Here is a 15,248-nt window from a genome sequence, read left to right on the forward strand (position 1 = left end):
CTTTAGCTAATATTGATGCTCTCCATGTGATACTGCTAATGAAAAATAAAGCACCGTTGGATGTTGTGCTTGGTTTGCCTAAAAGCGCTGCACCCACCAGAGAGACCACTGAGGGGCAGCAGAATTACACGGCCGTGGTTATTTTCTTCCACGTTTCCCTCCCGAATGCATCACAGAATCCTGCTGACTTGATGAGGGAAAGGGAAGGATCGAAAAAGCAGAATGGAAACATATATATATATATATATATATATATGGTCCGGCAGTTTAGTATTAAACGGAAAGTACTCACAAGCCTTCTCCTTAAGTATCCGGTTATGGGATGCCAGCAGAGGCTATGAACTATGGGAAAAGAGTGTCTCTTTGAAATTCTTGGATGAATTGTTGAGATCAGGTCAAACAAATCTATATTTTTACATATATATATATAATATATATATAAAGGTTTACCCCCCCCCCCCCAATAAAAACAGTGAAAACAAGTCATATAACAATTCAGTTTATTTTATTTATTTTCCAGACAGACACATCAATTTCTGGACCACAGTAGAGGATGGAAACCTTTCACAGACATTTTTTGTCAATATTATTATTTGAAAATACAAATATAAAATTAGACTTTCCACATTTGATATGTGAGAGACCCCCATCCATTATTATTATTGTCATTATCATCTTTTTTTCTTTTAGTATATTTTTACAACAGGGCTTAAGCAAGCCATATGATAACCTGAAAGATGCTTTCAGATGTCAGTCAAGTCTGTCTGTCTCTCGCCATAAAAAGTCGGTTAACATAAAAAAAAGGGGGCAAGTGTTAGGAATGGGCTGACAGCAGTGAAGAGAGCTCGGTGCCTCAGCCTGCAGAAACACGGAAGCACAGCAGAGCCTCACACTGCCGTCCATGCGGCCCGGAGAGCTTCCAGGCTCCCCTCTAGGCCGCGCGGTTTGCTCCAAACTCCACAACACGCCGGGGGGGGTGAACTCACGCGTTGGTGAAGGAGCGAATAATGAACCTGGGTGTGCGCCGTGTGAAGAGTACACTGTATACAGCTGAGGTCTCCAGTCTAACATTGTATACATTGACAATGTATAGATGTATTCGTCTATACACGTATACATCGCGGTTGTGTATATTCAGCAATGAGCATTGGAGAGATGTCGGTGGTTTTGGACTGAAGGGGGGAACTCGCCCTGAAACGCGACAGAACAGTTGAACTCCTGCTATTTCTGTCACCTCGAAGGCTTTCAGTCTAAATTTGTGAACACAAACCGATCTTTGTTCTGAAGCAAGAGAGCCGACAGTAGAAAGGTTTGGGTTGGTTGAGAGTTGCTTTGTGGACCAGGAGACTAACTTTGTGCTCACTGCGACAGCCTCCAGCATCCTGGGGGATACGGGACGTTGTGCCTAATGGTACATCGTACATAACGCTTTGAAACCATTAGCACCCCAATGAATAACACGCTCTTTGGTACAAATGCTTAGGAAAGTTCTATGAGCCTTCAAAGTCTGTTGTATGAATTGGAAACAGAGACTGTCCTCGTCTGATGTCCCTGCTCCAGGGAGACAGTCGCTCTTATCCATAAAACTGATTCCAGAGGACAGAAATCTCACAGGTGTGTGTGGCGTTTCAGGGGGGGCTTCTCCCACAGCGGATGGGATAAATTGTTTGGCCATTGCCTAGCACTTGCCTCAAGATTCAAGTTTAAATGGATACGGTAGTACACTACAAATGTCAACACATTCCAGGTTGACTTTTTTTCTTTTTTGATTATATATATTTTTTTATTTAAATCAAGACCCCTCCCCTTTTTCCAAATGGATAAGCTAATCTACTAAGATGTGTAACATTCATTAGCTGTAAACTGCTGTCAGTTTGAGATAAAATGAAATTACAGCAACCGAGCCATGCTACCTTAAAGTCCAAGCTAAAGGATCACAAAACAATGGACAAGTCCATTTTTATATTGTGTGAGGGAAAAGGAGCCATCGGTCATAAAGGGTTCACCTGCCACCAGGCAGGGAGAAAAGATAAATCATGTATTTAATACTTGTTGCACGCAAAATGTAAAGAAACTACGGCTCCCAACAAGCTTCGAATATTGGTTTTTAAGTGGTTGGAGTTAGTTTATTCTTTGATAAAATATTCAAATAAAGGACGAAGCAACGCTTCAAATGAAACAAGAGGAACACTTTTTTTTACCCTGTCTAACTTTACCATTACACATAAGTTGGTACACCGATTGAATTATTGTTTTTCTACTGACATATTTAACACTAAAAATGGTGAAAATGAATACTTGAAACATGTAATCTCTTTAAATAGATGTTATTTGAGCTTTCCTTGCTTTTTCCAGATACCACATTTCCCTGCTTTGTCCAATGGGATTAGATGCTTTTATCTTTTTACAATTAAGTTAAAAATTATTTAATACGTGGACATTGTCTATTTATTTCTAAGTAACACACTGTCCTGTATGCTTTCCGGTTCAATGGGATAATGTGACTTTTAGCATCATAATAAAAGCAGAAATACTGTGCTTAGTGCATGTAGTTTGACAGTATATACTGGATGAGAAAAACAAATCGACATTAACGTCATTTATCAATGTAATGGGATTACAATTTAAGACCCCATGAGGTAAAATAATGAGATAACCCAGATAAACCTGAATTATGTTTCATTGAAATGATACTCAAGACATAACTCGCTGAGTGACACAGCTTGATGCTTTCTAATGGGTTTGTATTTGCCCGAAACGGCTGTTTGTGGAATCTAATGTCTTTGAATAATGAAGGTCCTTCGACATGGTACCTTATTGTGGCTGAGAGCTTTTAAACTAGTTTAAATATCAGAGGAGACGGGAGTCCCCGGATTCGCAGCAAAGTCTTTAACAGCTGCTAATATTGCTCTGAAGACCAAAGTCTACAGTCTTTTGCAGAAGGCCTTTTAAAAAAATGTCAAAACTAACGCTTCTCTTGATATCAATATGAGTGAATAACGTTGATTGCTCATTAAAACAAAAGCTCGCTCTCAGAATCTATGCTTTGAATGATTAGACATATTGATCAGTCTTTTAGAGAAATAAGGACGGTCTAAACATGCTATTTAAACGGTATGACTGGTATTATGACTGGTGAGATAATCATTGGCATGTTTCTTAAAAAAATAGCAAATACTTCATAGATAAAATCTTTGTCCATGATTATAACTTGTGTCCCTCTTAGAAAGTAATAAAAAAAAAACTGTTTTGCATATCTAGCGTTAGTATTTAAGGTAGTACGGCACACCCCTTTTAAAACATTCAAGGGTGGGGATCCAAATAATGCCTTGTGTACAATTCCATCTCACAGCAACTGTTTCTCTATTGTTGATCCATGAGAGCTTTGGTTAGCTGAAACCATGTGAGTGGCAAAAACCGAACCAAAAACAAAACATACAGGGAATAAATTACTACGAACCGCTATCAAAATAATTGACTGCAAATCTCAGAACAACATGATCATTTAGAGTAGGGTCTATCTTGACTGGTCCTAAATCCACTATTCACTACAAGTATTATATTAATGAGTCCTATATAACATCTACTTTGTAATTACAGGAGATATAAAAAGAGCGCGAGAGGTGAGGGGATAAATATGAGAGAAAGGAGAGGTAGAGCAAGGGAGAACAACAAAGACCACTACACTGGTATCAAAGACAGCACTCTGTTTACAAGTTAACTGTGATTTCTTTACACACTAATGAAATACATGAATGACCAACAAAAGGACCTTTGAGAATGGGGAATGGAAAGAGAGAAAGCAATGGATGCACAGTACATTTTAATAGTATATTACAAGTATTAATATATAAACCACAAAGTATCAATAAAACTCTGATTAAACGTGAAATCAGCAAAGAAGCATCTTTCTTTTTTATAGTTTTGTATTTCTTGTTTTCTTTTACATTTGAACATTACAAGTTTTTTTTTCTTTACTCTTTAAATTATTACTTGATCACACCTCCATATCATTTACTTTAGAAGTATCCAGCATATTTCTTTACCTGGTTGTTTTGAAATAAAAGAAATCAGACAAGAAGTAGGTAAAATGAAAAAAACAAGCACACCTTCCTCAGGTAAAGTAATTCAGAAAACACACCATTCATTCCATGGATGACTGCTAAAAACCGGACTGGAGCATATTATTATTAAATGTTTGTCGTGAGTAAAATCATTCGCCATACACACGAGTGAATAATTCTGTGTCATCTTTTAACCCTGTATAAATATCTTTAGATGAGACACGGTTCTAATATATAAAGAGATCCAAGTGTACACTGCAACATACCGGTTACGGCTCCCCAAGCTGTTGACTCACCTCAGAGCTCTGAAGTGACGAGAATACGTTAACGCCAACATCCTTCATACTATCCCAAAGCACAGGGCCGTTTTTTTAAAAAGCCGACATATACATGTGCAAATAGGAAAATGGCCTGTACTTTACTACTCACAGTGCAATGATTACTCGCTTTATTACCGTTCAGTGTTTTTCCTTATTTTGCCACTAGAATAAATTAAAACCTGCCGATGATTCCACAACAGAACTCGCAAAAGCTGAGGTATGGTATCAAAATGTTTACTTTCCTAATTAAGTCAAATAATATTAATAATAATAAAAGAACAGATTCAGAGAACAATCGGCACATAAAGGCTGCAGCACAAAGCCCAGATCTCGTGTTCCACAAAACACATCGGGAACAAGTAGGATGAAACAAACAATAACAAACACCTAAGTTCTTTTGTAGAGTATAAAAGTGTCAGGACGCACTCAGAGCACAGTAAAATGCCCGCTTCAAGCTCCAATCTTCACATCGAAGTACAGTGTGCTTTGGATGAAATCTTTTTTTTTCTCAACTTTCTCTCTCTCCTTGAAATGATACTGATATCGTAAAAGTTAAACAAAAGATACCAATCAGGCTCTTTTTTTTTTTGTTGATTTAACTCATTTCACTTGTAAATTTGCTGGTATGACACTTGTAAAATTATTCGGCTTCGGGTATTTACAGAGAAGGTGTGTTCTGTTTGTCTCTGGGGTCGTTTTACCGTCTTCCAGCAGAAAAAGTATAATCACCGTTTACCGCTGTTCCTCTATTCACACGCTATAACATGTTCTTTTGACACACCATCACAAAAATATGCTATTCTTTCACTGAGTTGGTTATATGCAGTGACTGGAATAATATGTACAGCTACATTTATTTTTCTCAAGTTTGAATTCACAATGTAGTTATATGAAATTTGTTATAGCATATATATATATATTTTTCTAAACAACAAAAACAACACTTATAAAAAAGGACCATAAAAATATTGGAGTCCTCTTTGTATTGCCCAAAAATAGGTAATCATGGTTAACAATGAGACATCACAAGAAATAAAACAGCTACTAAGATTTATTACTTTGATACACTCTTTAAAGTTTCCTTAATTTTTTTTTCCTTCCGTTTCTCTCCACACTGAGCTTTTTTTTTTTTGCAGAAAAGACTGAATGGAAGATCCAATCATTTCTCCTTTACACTCCAATGACGAAGACATGACTTGCAGATATTCTTGGCTATGACCCCCAAACTTCAAACAAAAATCCATTTACACAAATATACGATCAAATAAAATGACGCAAAAATGAAAGTTAAAACTAAAATGACTCCCTAAAAACTAACCAAAACAAAAGATAACAGAGGAAGGAAATTGGTGAATGAGACTGACGTGAAACATCATACCAAACCAGGTTGTAAAGTTATAGGAGGTTTGGATTATAGTACAGCAGTTGTTATTTTCTGAGATGACTTTCTTTTCTTCTTCATATGGTTCCGACTTTCGTTCTTTTTGCTGAGGTGACGCTGTAGTGCTTGGAGTTGGATAGCATCACCTGCACACAAAGCCAATTAGAAACTCCGTCCGGTCTTTCCGGGGCCACCAGATATACGCTGCTGGGTGATAAAGGGAAGAAAAAAGGATGGCAACAGCATTAAAAAAGAACACATAAAACACACCGTTTATTTCGTTCTCATAAATCATGACAACAAATACTGTGCTCTGATGGCTTCGGTGACATTTGATGGCAGAAATCTGGAGTTAATAATGTCACTACAGCGTAAATTCGCACTGATGCACAACCGCATGCAACAAACGGGATTAATAGCAGCGGGTTAAAAACCTGCTGCGGTAGACACATAATTGCAGACTATAATTCTCGGTTACACCACTTGTTAACTTGGTCATGATGTTCACACGCGTGCCGCTACTGTCGAGTCTTTAAATAGTGTTAATGCTTAGCTGGGTTGATTGCTTAAAGGGAATTAAGCCGGTAAACATTTAAGTAATCATTTAAACACGTGTGCACAAATGAGTTCAACACACACACACACACCACACGTCTACAAAGAGAAGCTGGAAGCTGACAAAAAGCTCAAGACACTTTGAGTCGGGGATCTAGAAAGTTCTACTACGACGGGGAAATTTTAGCAATAAAGATGAATTGCAGTGACAAAATAAACATGATGAAAGGAAATATTCTGTTCCACGTAGACATTAACGGCTCATTTAATATTTAATGATTCAAGGCAATTGGCTCATGAGTTTAGTTTCATTTTAGTAGTAAGATAAGAGTTCCGTCCGAGAAAAATATGTGTAGGACTTTTTTTCAGATTGGAAACATTTCCAAATGACTGAAGTATGAACTTCTCACGTAGCAAGCCACACAAACAATGATTAGATTGGTTTAAATCAATGATAATCTTTTCTACTGTCATCACACAGTCGCCAACAGAGGCTCGCAGATTTATGAGGACGTAAATCTTCCGTCACATTCACACTTTACCACCAGCTCTGTGACTTTGAGGGAAGGCAAATAAACAGAGAATGATGGGATTAACATGTATTAGAATAGAAATACACAGTAAGTAAAATGCAATACCTCTGATGAGATGGCAACCGGCCACCTGTTCAATGGTATCCATTTGTAAAAGCTGTCGCAATCAACGGGCCCTAAAAGTGTACAGTTAGTGCTTTTGTCAGTATGCATTTCAAGGAGAGAAAAAGTGAGTATCATATCATGAATGTGAGCATTTTGATTCAGTTTGATCATGTTCAGAGCAGGAGAATTTCGTCACATACAGTTTGTTATACAAGGTGTTTTCCTGTAAGGAGGTAGGACTCTTTTAAGAGGTAAAAAGTATAATGAAGAAAGTTTTTCCGAACAGTTGGTAGCACTTTCAATGATTGTGAACATCTTCTGACGGCGCTTAATCCGTTTACAGCATATAATCAGATATAAATCAATCATAAATATGCGTAATGCTTTATAATATTATTCATAACACTATTACTTATTGAAATATTTTACAATGTTTAATGTATTCGTCTTGTATAGATTGAATAATATTTATTTCACTTCCCTCAACCACCACCTAGATAGACTGATAATCACATTATAATGCATTACAGCAGGTGACCATGAAGCATTAGATAAAAAGGACACTACAATCCTTGCAAAACACATTTCAGTGAGTGAGCAGCAACTTTATTTTGATACATAACCTTATATGTCCTTAAATATGCTTTATTATGAGCTTTGATTATTCTTATAAAGCATTATTAGTGCTTATAACTATGCTAACAACAGATTATAAGCAGTATTTTATTATCACATTGTAGACATGGACTTTGTCAAAAGTGTTTCCCTTCAGTGAAAAATAGAGAACACAGCACACATATATCAAGGGTATAATAAAAGACACAAAATCCCTTTTTCTTCGCACATTCACAGTTGATTTAGTTTGAAAGCATGCAGAGAATAGGGTCATAAAGACGCCTCAGTAAGATCAGTGTGTTGGAGAGCATTGAATGGTGCTCATTATGTAGCTCAGTTATCAGGACTGACAGGTCTGCAGAAATCCCAGGATTGAAAAGAGATGCACTTTCAACAGCGATTATCTGTCTTTATCACTTCAATCAACTAATTGCACTCTAATTGTCTTGCATAAAAAAAACTGTTAAGTTCATTACTGCTCCTTCACAGTGGCTGTTTTGATATTGGCAAAAGGGATTAATAAAATCACTGGAGCGTAGAACCGCAGCGACAAATCAGTGACTCTGAAGTCATTCATGAGGTTGTGACATACGATGATCCGACATGTATTCAGTTCAACAGCATCCTCAGTAATAAAAATGAATTATAAAGCACATTTTAGTTCTGATTCATTTCCCCTTTTAATGTTCTGAATAGAGAGATCATCTCGCACAGAGTCACAGCGCTGCTGCATCACCTCTCTGCTTTATTGCACTCAGTTTGATTCACTGGGTAATTCTCAAGCGGCGGTTTAGTATTTTAATATCGCAGACACAATTTGACATTCTGGAAGGAGGCACAAAACCTGGCCTCTGTTTTTCGTTTTATTATTACGAATCAGCCTTTTCAAACTGTTTTAAAGCGGATGTGATGGAAAGAATTGATAGTAATTGTTCCATTCAAACGATTTCTTTTTACATTCTATAACTGAATGGAAAATAATGGAAACAAATCGCCTCATTTCCATCTGTAAACTAGCTGCTGGTAAATCTGCTTTTGAAAATGAGCCAGCGTGGTCTTTCATTACAAATATTTTGTTTCCTACTCCGAGACCAACAGATTATCGCAGATTGCCAGTGGACCTAAAACAATTAATAAGAGAGGCTTTACTTAGGAAGTGAAAAGCCAATAAAATGTATTTTACTGTTAAGCTTTGTTTGTTTGGACATCATGAATCAATTACACATATTTATCACAATTAAAATGAGCTATTTCCTCTTCTCATGAGCTGGTCCTAGTGGCATTTCTCCATATCCACAACCTTACCGCTTATTAGGTCTCACATCCACTTTATCCTTGCTAAGCCATTAGAATCATGGATTCTATGTACCGCACAATCTGCTGAGTCCTTTTTCTCACAGAAGAGACGCAGAGAATCGAGCAGACAAAACCACTATGAGTGCCTCCACAAGGCAAATAACAACTTAGCAGAAAAGCAAAACCATAAAATACCATCGGACGAAACACTGAAAACCCTTTAAACTTAACTTATAAAACTATAATAAGAGTGAGAAACCGGACAAATGCCCTTCTGGTTACGGTCTAATAAGACTGAAAAAATAATGAGGTAGATCATTTAGAAAGAGCGCCTTTCCCTTTAGTCTAGTCTACTAATGGGCCTGTTATTCCATCTCAGTTAAGCCATGCATTAATTAACTTCTTACAGAAAAGCAAGTGTTATTTTTATGACCTACCCTGTGTCACTCAGTTCGTTCGTGTAAAGCAGTACAAAGATGGCCCAGCAAGACTAGCAGCGAGTCCCAGAATTAAGGCTTGTTAGGGGCCGTGGAATGCTGATGGCGACACTTTACATGAGTTATTCAGTGGCGTCCAGGGCAGACAGACACACAAGCAAAGTAATCAAAGAGCCTCCTGTTGGGGGAGCATTTTCTGAACATAAGATGAAGATGGCGAGCGACTAACTTATTGAGGCACAATTGGTTTTTGACTGGATTATAACAGTAACGTGTCAATGTCTATACGGTACGAGGCCTTTGTAGACGGCTAATTCAGCAAAACTGAAACATTCATAACAATAGATTACAGTATGTTGCACTTATGAATCACTGATGGATTACAACCTCGATTCATTTTAAGTGGGTAGAGCAGAGAGTAACACTGAACTAGGCTCTATGACGGTGACACCGAGACAGGATGGAGGATATCAAATATATTCTTCACGGAGAAGTTAGAATAATTGATAAATACTTTGCATAAACGTCCTCCTTTCTGGGTCAATTGTAATGTGTTACAAAACTCAACCAAACTAAATATTTACATACATACGCTTGTAAATACGGTTGCTTCGTTATTTCAGATGGATTGAAGTTACTCCCTAGACATTTTTATTGGTCTTAAGATGATCTCTCCAAGACTTTGGGGTTACAATAAAAGAGCTCCCTATTTTGTAAATTATGTCTCCAATTTTTATTGTTCGCCACCATCCCGCCCGGCTACGTCTTTATTGGCACCGGGGCTTTCCAAGCATGTTTTTTTTATAGAGGCTTTTCTTTGATTACAGCCAAAGCAAGAGAGAGGATTATTAACGGGTTGCTGCACATCAACTAAACTGACGCCCACAGGACAAGACAAACATCAGAGCGCATTCACATAGTCTCACTGAGAAAACCTCTTTATTACTGCCACCTCTACGAGACCTGCGGGTCTTACGTTTATGGGATGACTTGGCAGTTTGCAGTTTACTGATCAGCGAGAGAGAAAAAAAACACCTGGCTGAGAAACTACACCTGGACAAGGACACTGGGAGAGAAGCAACCTGCTAGAAGCACTGTCCTAGTGACGCTGCAAACTCAACCTCTGGGACAGATGGGCTTCTAAAAATAAAGGGAATTTGTTCTGGGAAGGTGACACAGTGTCTGGAGTCAGGTGATTCTGCAACAGCTAAGGGGAACAAACATTTGCATTTGACACAGATAACTTTGAGAGGTGAGACAGGGTTTTCCCTGATCGGGGACCTCTGAACTCGTTGACACCTCTCTGCACAGAAATAATCCCAATCCTTCGAAACCAACTGAATTACGGTTGTAATCTGGATTAGATATATTTGCTTAAAGGCTGATGTTTATTTTGATCAGAGGAAGAGTATAAAGTCCTTTAACAATTAGTAAGCCCTACTCCTTATGATAAAACCATCGTGTTACAGAACAACACAATCATAGGCAGCATGAAGTAGATCAGTGTCTTATTTTAGTGGCGGTATTCTGACACAGGGGGAGGCAAACTGAGCTCAAGGTGCTACACACAACAGGCAAGCTGCATCCGAGTACTCACTGCGATGCCGGGGCCAAACCCGGAGCCGGGCTGAGGGCTAGCAGCACTGATGTAGTTGCCCACAGCTGAATCCTGGCTGCTAGGTCCGTACAGGTCGGCCACGGGCCCTGGACTGTTTGCACCGGGGAAACCTCCGGGCCTTGACTGGTTGGCACCTGCATACAAACACGGAAGGGGGGGGGGGGGGGCAGAGCAGCTCAGAAACACCCAACAGGCATCAGTACGACTCTTACTTGCTATATGACTCAAAAAAGAAGGAACATTTCGATCAAAAGAACACACTACTGGATTCTCGGTTGTCTCGAAGGACTTGGTTGATATTGTAAGTGCTCACTGATAAAAGCTTTTCATTTTGATTTGATACCAAGCGGCAGAAGAAAACAAATCCAGGATTTAGATTCAACACGATTTTTTGGAGAGCAAAATTAAGGTTGAATCCAGTATGATCTTCTGAATGTAATCTACATGCTTTGTGTAATATGCATAGGAATAACATTCACTTTGTATAATCATGCACAACACAAAACAAGCACACTGCTGGAAATATTTCCACCATGCTAATAAACTAGTAAGGTTGCAGTGTTAATGTTGCCATGCATAATGAAGGAGTACTTGTAAAACATCATTAGCTGTTGAATAAGAAGAGTAACACAGGATTATTATATTACCGACTTTAGATTTCACGTGATTGTTTTCAACCCATACATGAACTTGAGATATGCCACTTTATGCTTTCCTACATGACCTATGATTCATAGAGAACGGCGAGAAAGTACTAGAAATTCTCCATTATTTCAGCTGTGCTTCAGCTTCTATGTGCACTGTTGTAACTTCAGGCATAAACCAAAAGAGGGAATGTGAGACAAGGAGACATAAAGGGGAAATATAAAAGCATGACCCGACTTAATGTGCAAGGTCCAAACTTGGGACTAAGGGAAGGGGGAAAAATAAATACTGTACATGACTTACTACCTTTGCCCTGTGAGTAAGAGCGACTCCGACTAATAAAATGTCTTTTGAAAATCGAGATGCCAACTAAAGGCCAATAACACAATGCAGGAAAAAAAAAAACAGTCGGGGCGGGAAAAGAAAAACGCAGCGATCTCTTAACAGCAATCTCCTCGTCTGTCAGCTTCACGTAACCCTTCGTCTCACCCTCATTCAAACCCAAGACCGTGAAAAAAAAAACCTGTATTAAAAAGAAGAGAAATCTACCGACCACAGGAAAATGCTCCATCTTGTGTACATATGAGCTCATGAGCCCGATGATGCATGAGAGGAAGGCCTTGTAGAACAAGTAAGGAAATACAGAGTGCCACTGCAGTACATCCAATGCATTGACACGCACAGTACACAAACTGTTGCATTGTCACCGGGTTCAACGTGTCACTGCTCCTATCAAAGCTGTATTAGACACGCTAGGTCCAACAGAAGCACCTAAAAACATACAAAGCACTCTGCAAAGATGAGCCATCTCACTAAGCACACATCTGGTGCGTTTGACAATGCTGTTTTACTGAGAGGACTTTACACTGTGAGCAGCGAGTGCTCTTATCTCGCATGCACAGCCCCCAGTGCTTATTATATAAATTAAGGACTTTTTCAGTCCAAATGGCAATCCTCATTTTCTATGACCGGTGATGTTTCACTAAGTGTGGCTGACCCCTCTGCCTGTGAAACTGGTTTATCTAATTTGATCTAAAACGATGAGAAAATGGTTTTGCATTGTCTTTGGGAGGCAAACAATCTCAAGTGCAGCGTGGGTCAGATTGTTGTAGCGTGTCAATATTCATATCCTATTTTACATGAGTAATCACATGGCTAAATCGTTCTCATGCTTCGGTCTTCTGGTACTTGCAGAAACGTTAGAGGGGGCTTCTGTGTGTGAAGTACTCAGAGAAAAAAAGGGACGACTTGAATGAACAACCGTCTAACTCTTTGCTGAACACGGTGCTACTTTGCCAGCATGTGACTTCCAGGTTTGATTTGCTTCATTTTTATTCACTTAAATGTTGTGCTGAAATACTGAAGCAGACACCGCGCACAAGGAAAAAGCATTTATCACGGAGATATTAGTCCTCAACATGCATATATCCTGTTCTCCCTCTCAGGCTAGCAATCTGCGTGGCACGATCTCCACCTGTGGACCGAGCGCTTTGCGAGGAGCGGGGCGGCTCCCCGCGGTATTTGCACGGTAATGGAATGACAAATGAAACACGGGTAATCTGCGACCTGCGGCTGGTAATCATCGTCGTAAGGCCTCAGAACGGAGACCCAAAAAAACAATTATACTTCCTGAAAAACATTCTCCTTATCAACTTAAAACTAAAAAAAACGGTATCATTGTGATTCCATTTACTTTAATGTGCTCTCTGATTCTCATATCATTAGGGTTAGGCTTTGCTACAAATATGAATTCTATTTTACGGGCACAGAAATTGTGTTGACTCGCTCAGGATTCAAACGTGTCCTCTCGGGTAAGAGAAACCTGTGCTTTGCCGACCAAACTCAACCCCAAAACATCAGACTTACAGAAACTGCCGCTAAAGAGCCGTGAGTGATTTATACTTTCTACTCTCATGCGGTCTTGGCTGTCGATAAAAGTTAACACTGCTTAGCAGATCTGTAGAAAGTGAAGCGCGTAGTGAACTATGTCCGCAGGGCTATCACACTCGCACAAGCGTGCCGACGCCGACGCTAAGACAGCAGGCCGACGAGAAACCCCTCAGAAAAAAATCACTTCTGTGCAGTGACAACCTGTCTGCGGTTCCTGCAGTTCGCTGTGCTGAAGTTCAGACAGACAGACTGTCGGAAATGCCAACATCTGCCCCGGGTAGCTGGCCAACACTTTAAACCATTTAGGGGGGAGAGTTACACCCACACTCACTGTATTAGGCCAAAAGGGTGTTTTGGAGATTTTTTTGCTATTATTGAGAAGTGGAGGAAGACAAGGCTTAAGGGGACGGCAAGATTTCATGGCCAGCAGGGCGCGTAGGTCTCCAGAGACGAGGAACCTAACTGCTGCGTGTAGGTCAACACTGTCACCTACGGCGAGGCGTCACCTGGAGCCACCGCACTACACCTACACCTCCTTCTCTTCAGATGAAATCAACATTGGCGGTACGTCATGTTAGTGCCAAACATGATCATGAGCATATCATTATCAGAATAAAAAAGGGATAAACAGATAAACATATAAATACTGTAGGATTTTTTTCTCTCTTTACGCACTGCATACGAGTGCTGAAATGTCAATGTGGAGTGGATTTGAATTTAGAAAGCTACCATTATATAAGGTAGAGGAGAGGACACCAGAAAAAAAGCAAACAAGACGAAAATATGCTTGTGTGCAGAGTAATGGCCGTGTTATGCAAGAATGCTGTCTTCACTGTGTGTGTGCACTGGTGCAGCATCGCCACTGATTTCCTAGTAAGACTTTCACACACTAATAACGTGCGCAATCATTTCTACGCTGGAGCAAAAAAAAGACTCTCACTCAGACACTTAACTCGTTCCTGTGCTGTTGAAAGATCACATAGAGTTGAGCTCCTTTAGGGAGGCCGGTGTACTCTCCGACATCATCAGGGGTTATTTTGTTCACATGCAAATGGAGGAGTACATCGTGTATGTGTCTGCCCCTTATGTGCAAGCAGGGGCTGAACATAACTTCACAAATAAACAGAAAAATCTACATTTCAAATCGAAACAAAGGAGGGAGAACATGCAATGCTACTTTGTCAGCAAGACCTGTTTCTATAGGTGTGTGTTTTTTTATTTAGGAGGAGGAGGATTTTTTTTTTTCATACAAAAGAAAAACAAATTTATTTTAAAAAGTATGAGATAAACTGAATGGAATAATGTCATGAATCAAACGGAAAAAAGTCCAGAAAGTGGATGAGATAGATGCGCATATACAAACCTGGGTTCTTAAATTGATCCGGGCTGTGTAGGTGCTGGAGGGGGGAGTTGCAGGCGGAGGTGGCATGCTCACTGTGCAGCATCTGAGCCGCTTGGGGCCCCAGGGAGCCATAGTCAGCAAAGGAGCAGGGCCCCCCCCTCTGGTCACTGGGCGTAGAGTAAAACCCATAATCGGGGAGGCCTGGGAGATACAGTATAGGGTGGGGAGGGGGAGGGGAGGGGACTCCATCATTGTGGAAAACAACTCTTTCAATGTCAAAGTCAATGTCCAGATTGTTAAGCATAGCTTGGTGGTGTGCGACACCATTTTTAGAATACATCCTTGGGTTTTGTCTGCTTTAATTTCCCCCCCCGGCCCTCCCTCCCCAGCAGCTCCTATGCCAGGCCCCCATGGCATACGGTCCGTGTTTGATACGCTCGTCTGTAT

The 15,248-nt window shown here is 39.8% G+C and overlaps 1 protein-coding gene across 18 annotated transcripts in view; it reads right to left on the minus strand.

Annotated features, from left to right (window-relative positions):
* Window positions 1-483: 483 nt before the first annotated feature.
* msi2b (musashi RNA-binding protein 2b) overlaps window positions 484-15,248 on the minus strand; it is a 206,922-nt gene continuing 192,157 nt past the window's right edge. For 3 of the 18 annotated variants that reach the window (XM_078107401.1, XM_040180143.2, XM_078107394.1), the window contains 3 exons: window positions 14,823-15,002; window positions 10,904-11,058; window positions 3,807-5,972 (listed from right to left, as the gene is read on the minus strand). In XM_078107401.1, the coding sequence (XP_077963527.1) occupies window positions 5,928-5,972; window positions 10,904-11,058; window positions 14,823-15,002 (380 nt within the window). In that variant the 3' untranslated portion in view covers window positions 3,807-5,927. Of the gene's footprint in view, window positions 5,973-6,958; window positions 7,030-10,903; window positions 11,059-14,822; window positions 15,003-15,248 lie in introns of all 18 variants that reach the window. The other 15 variants (XM_078107399.1, XM_078107396.1, XM_078107403.1 and 12 more) reach the window with 12 other exon arrangements.

Source organism: Gasterosteus aculeatus, chromosome 7, assembly GCF_964276395.1.
Source record: "Gasterosteus aculeatus chromosome 7, fGasAcu3.hap1.1, whole genome shotgun sequence".
Lineage (NCBI taxonomy): Eukaryota > Metazoa > Chordata > Actinopteri > Perciformes > Gasterosteidae > Gasterosteus > Gasterosteus aculeatus.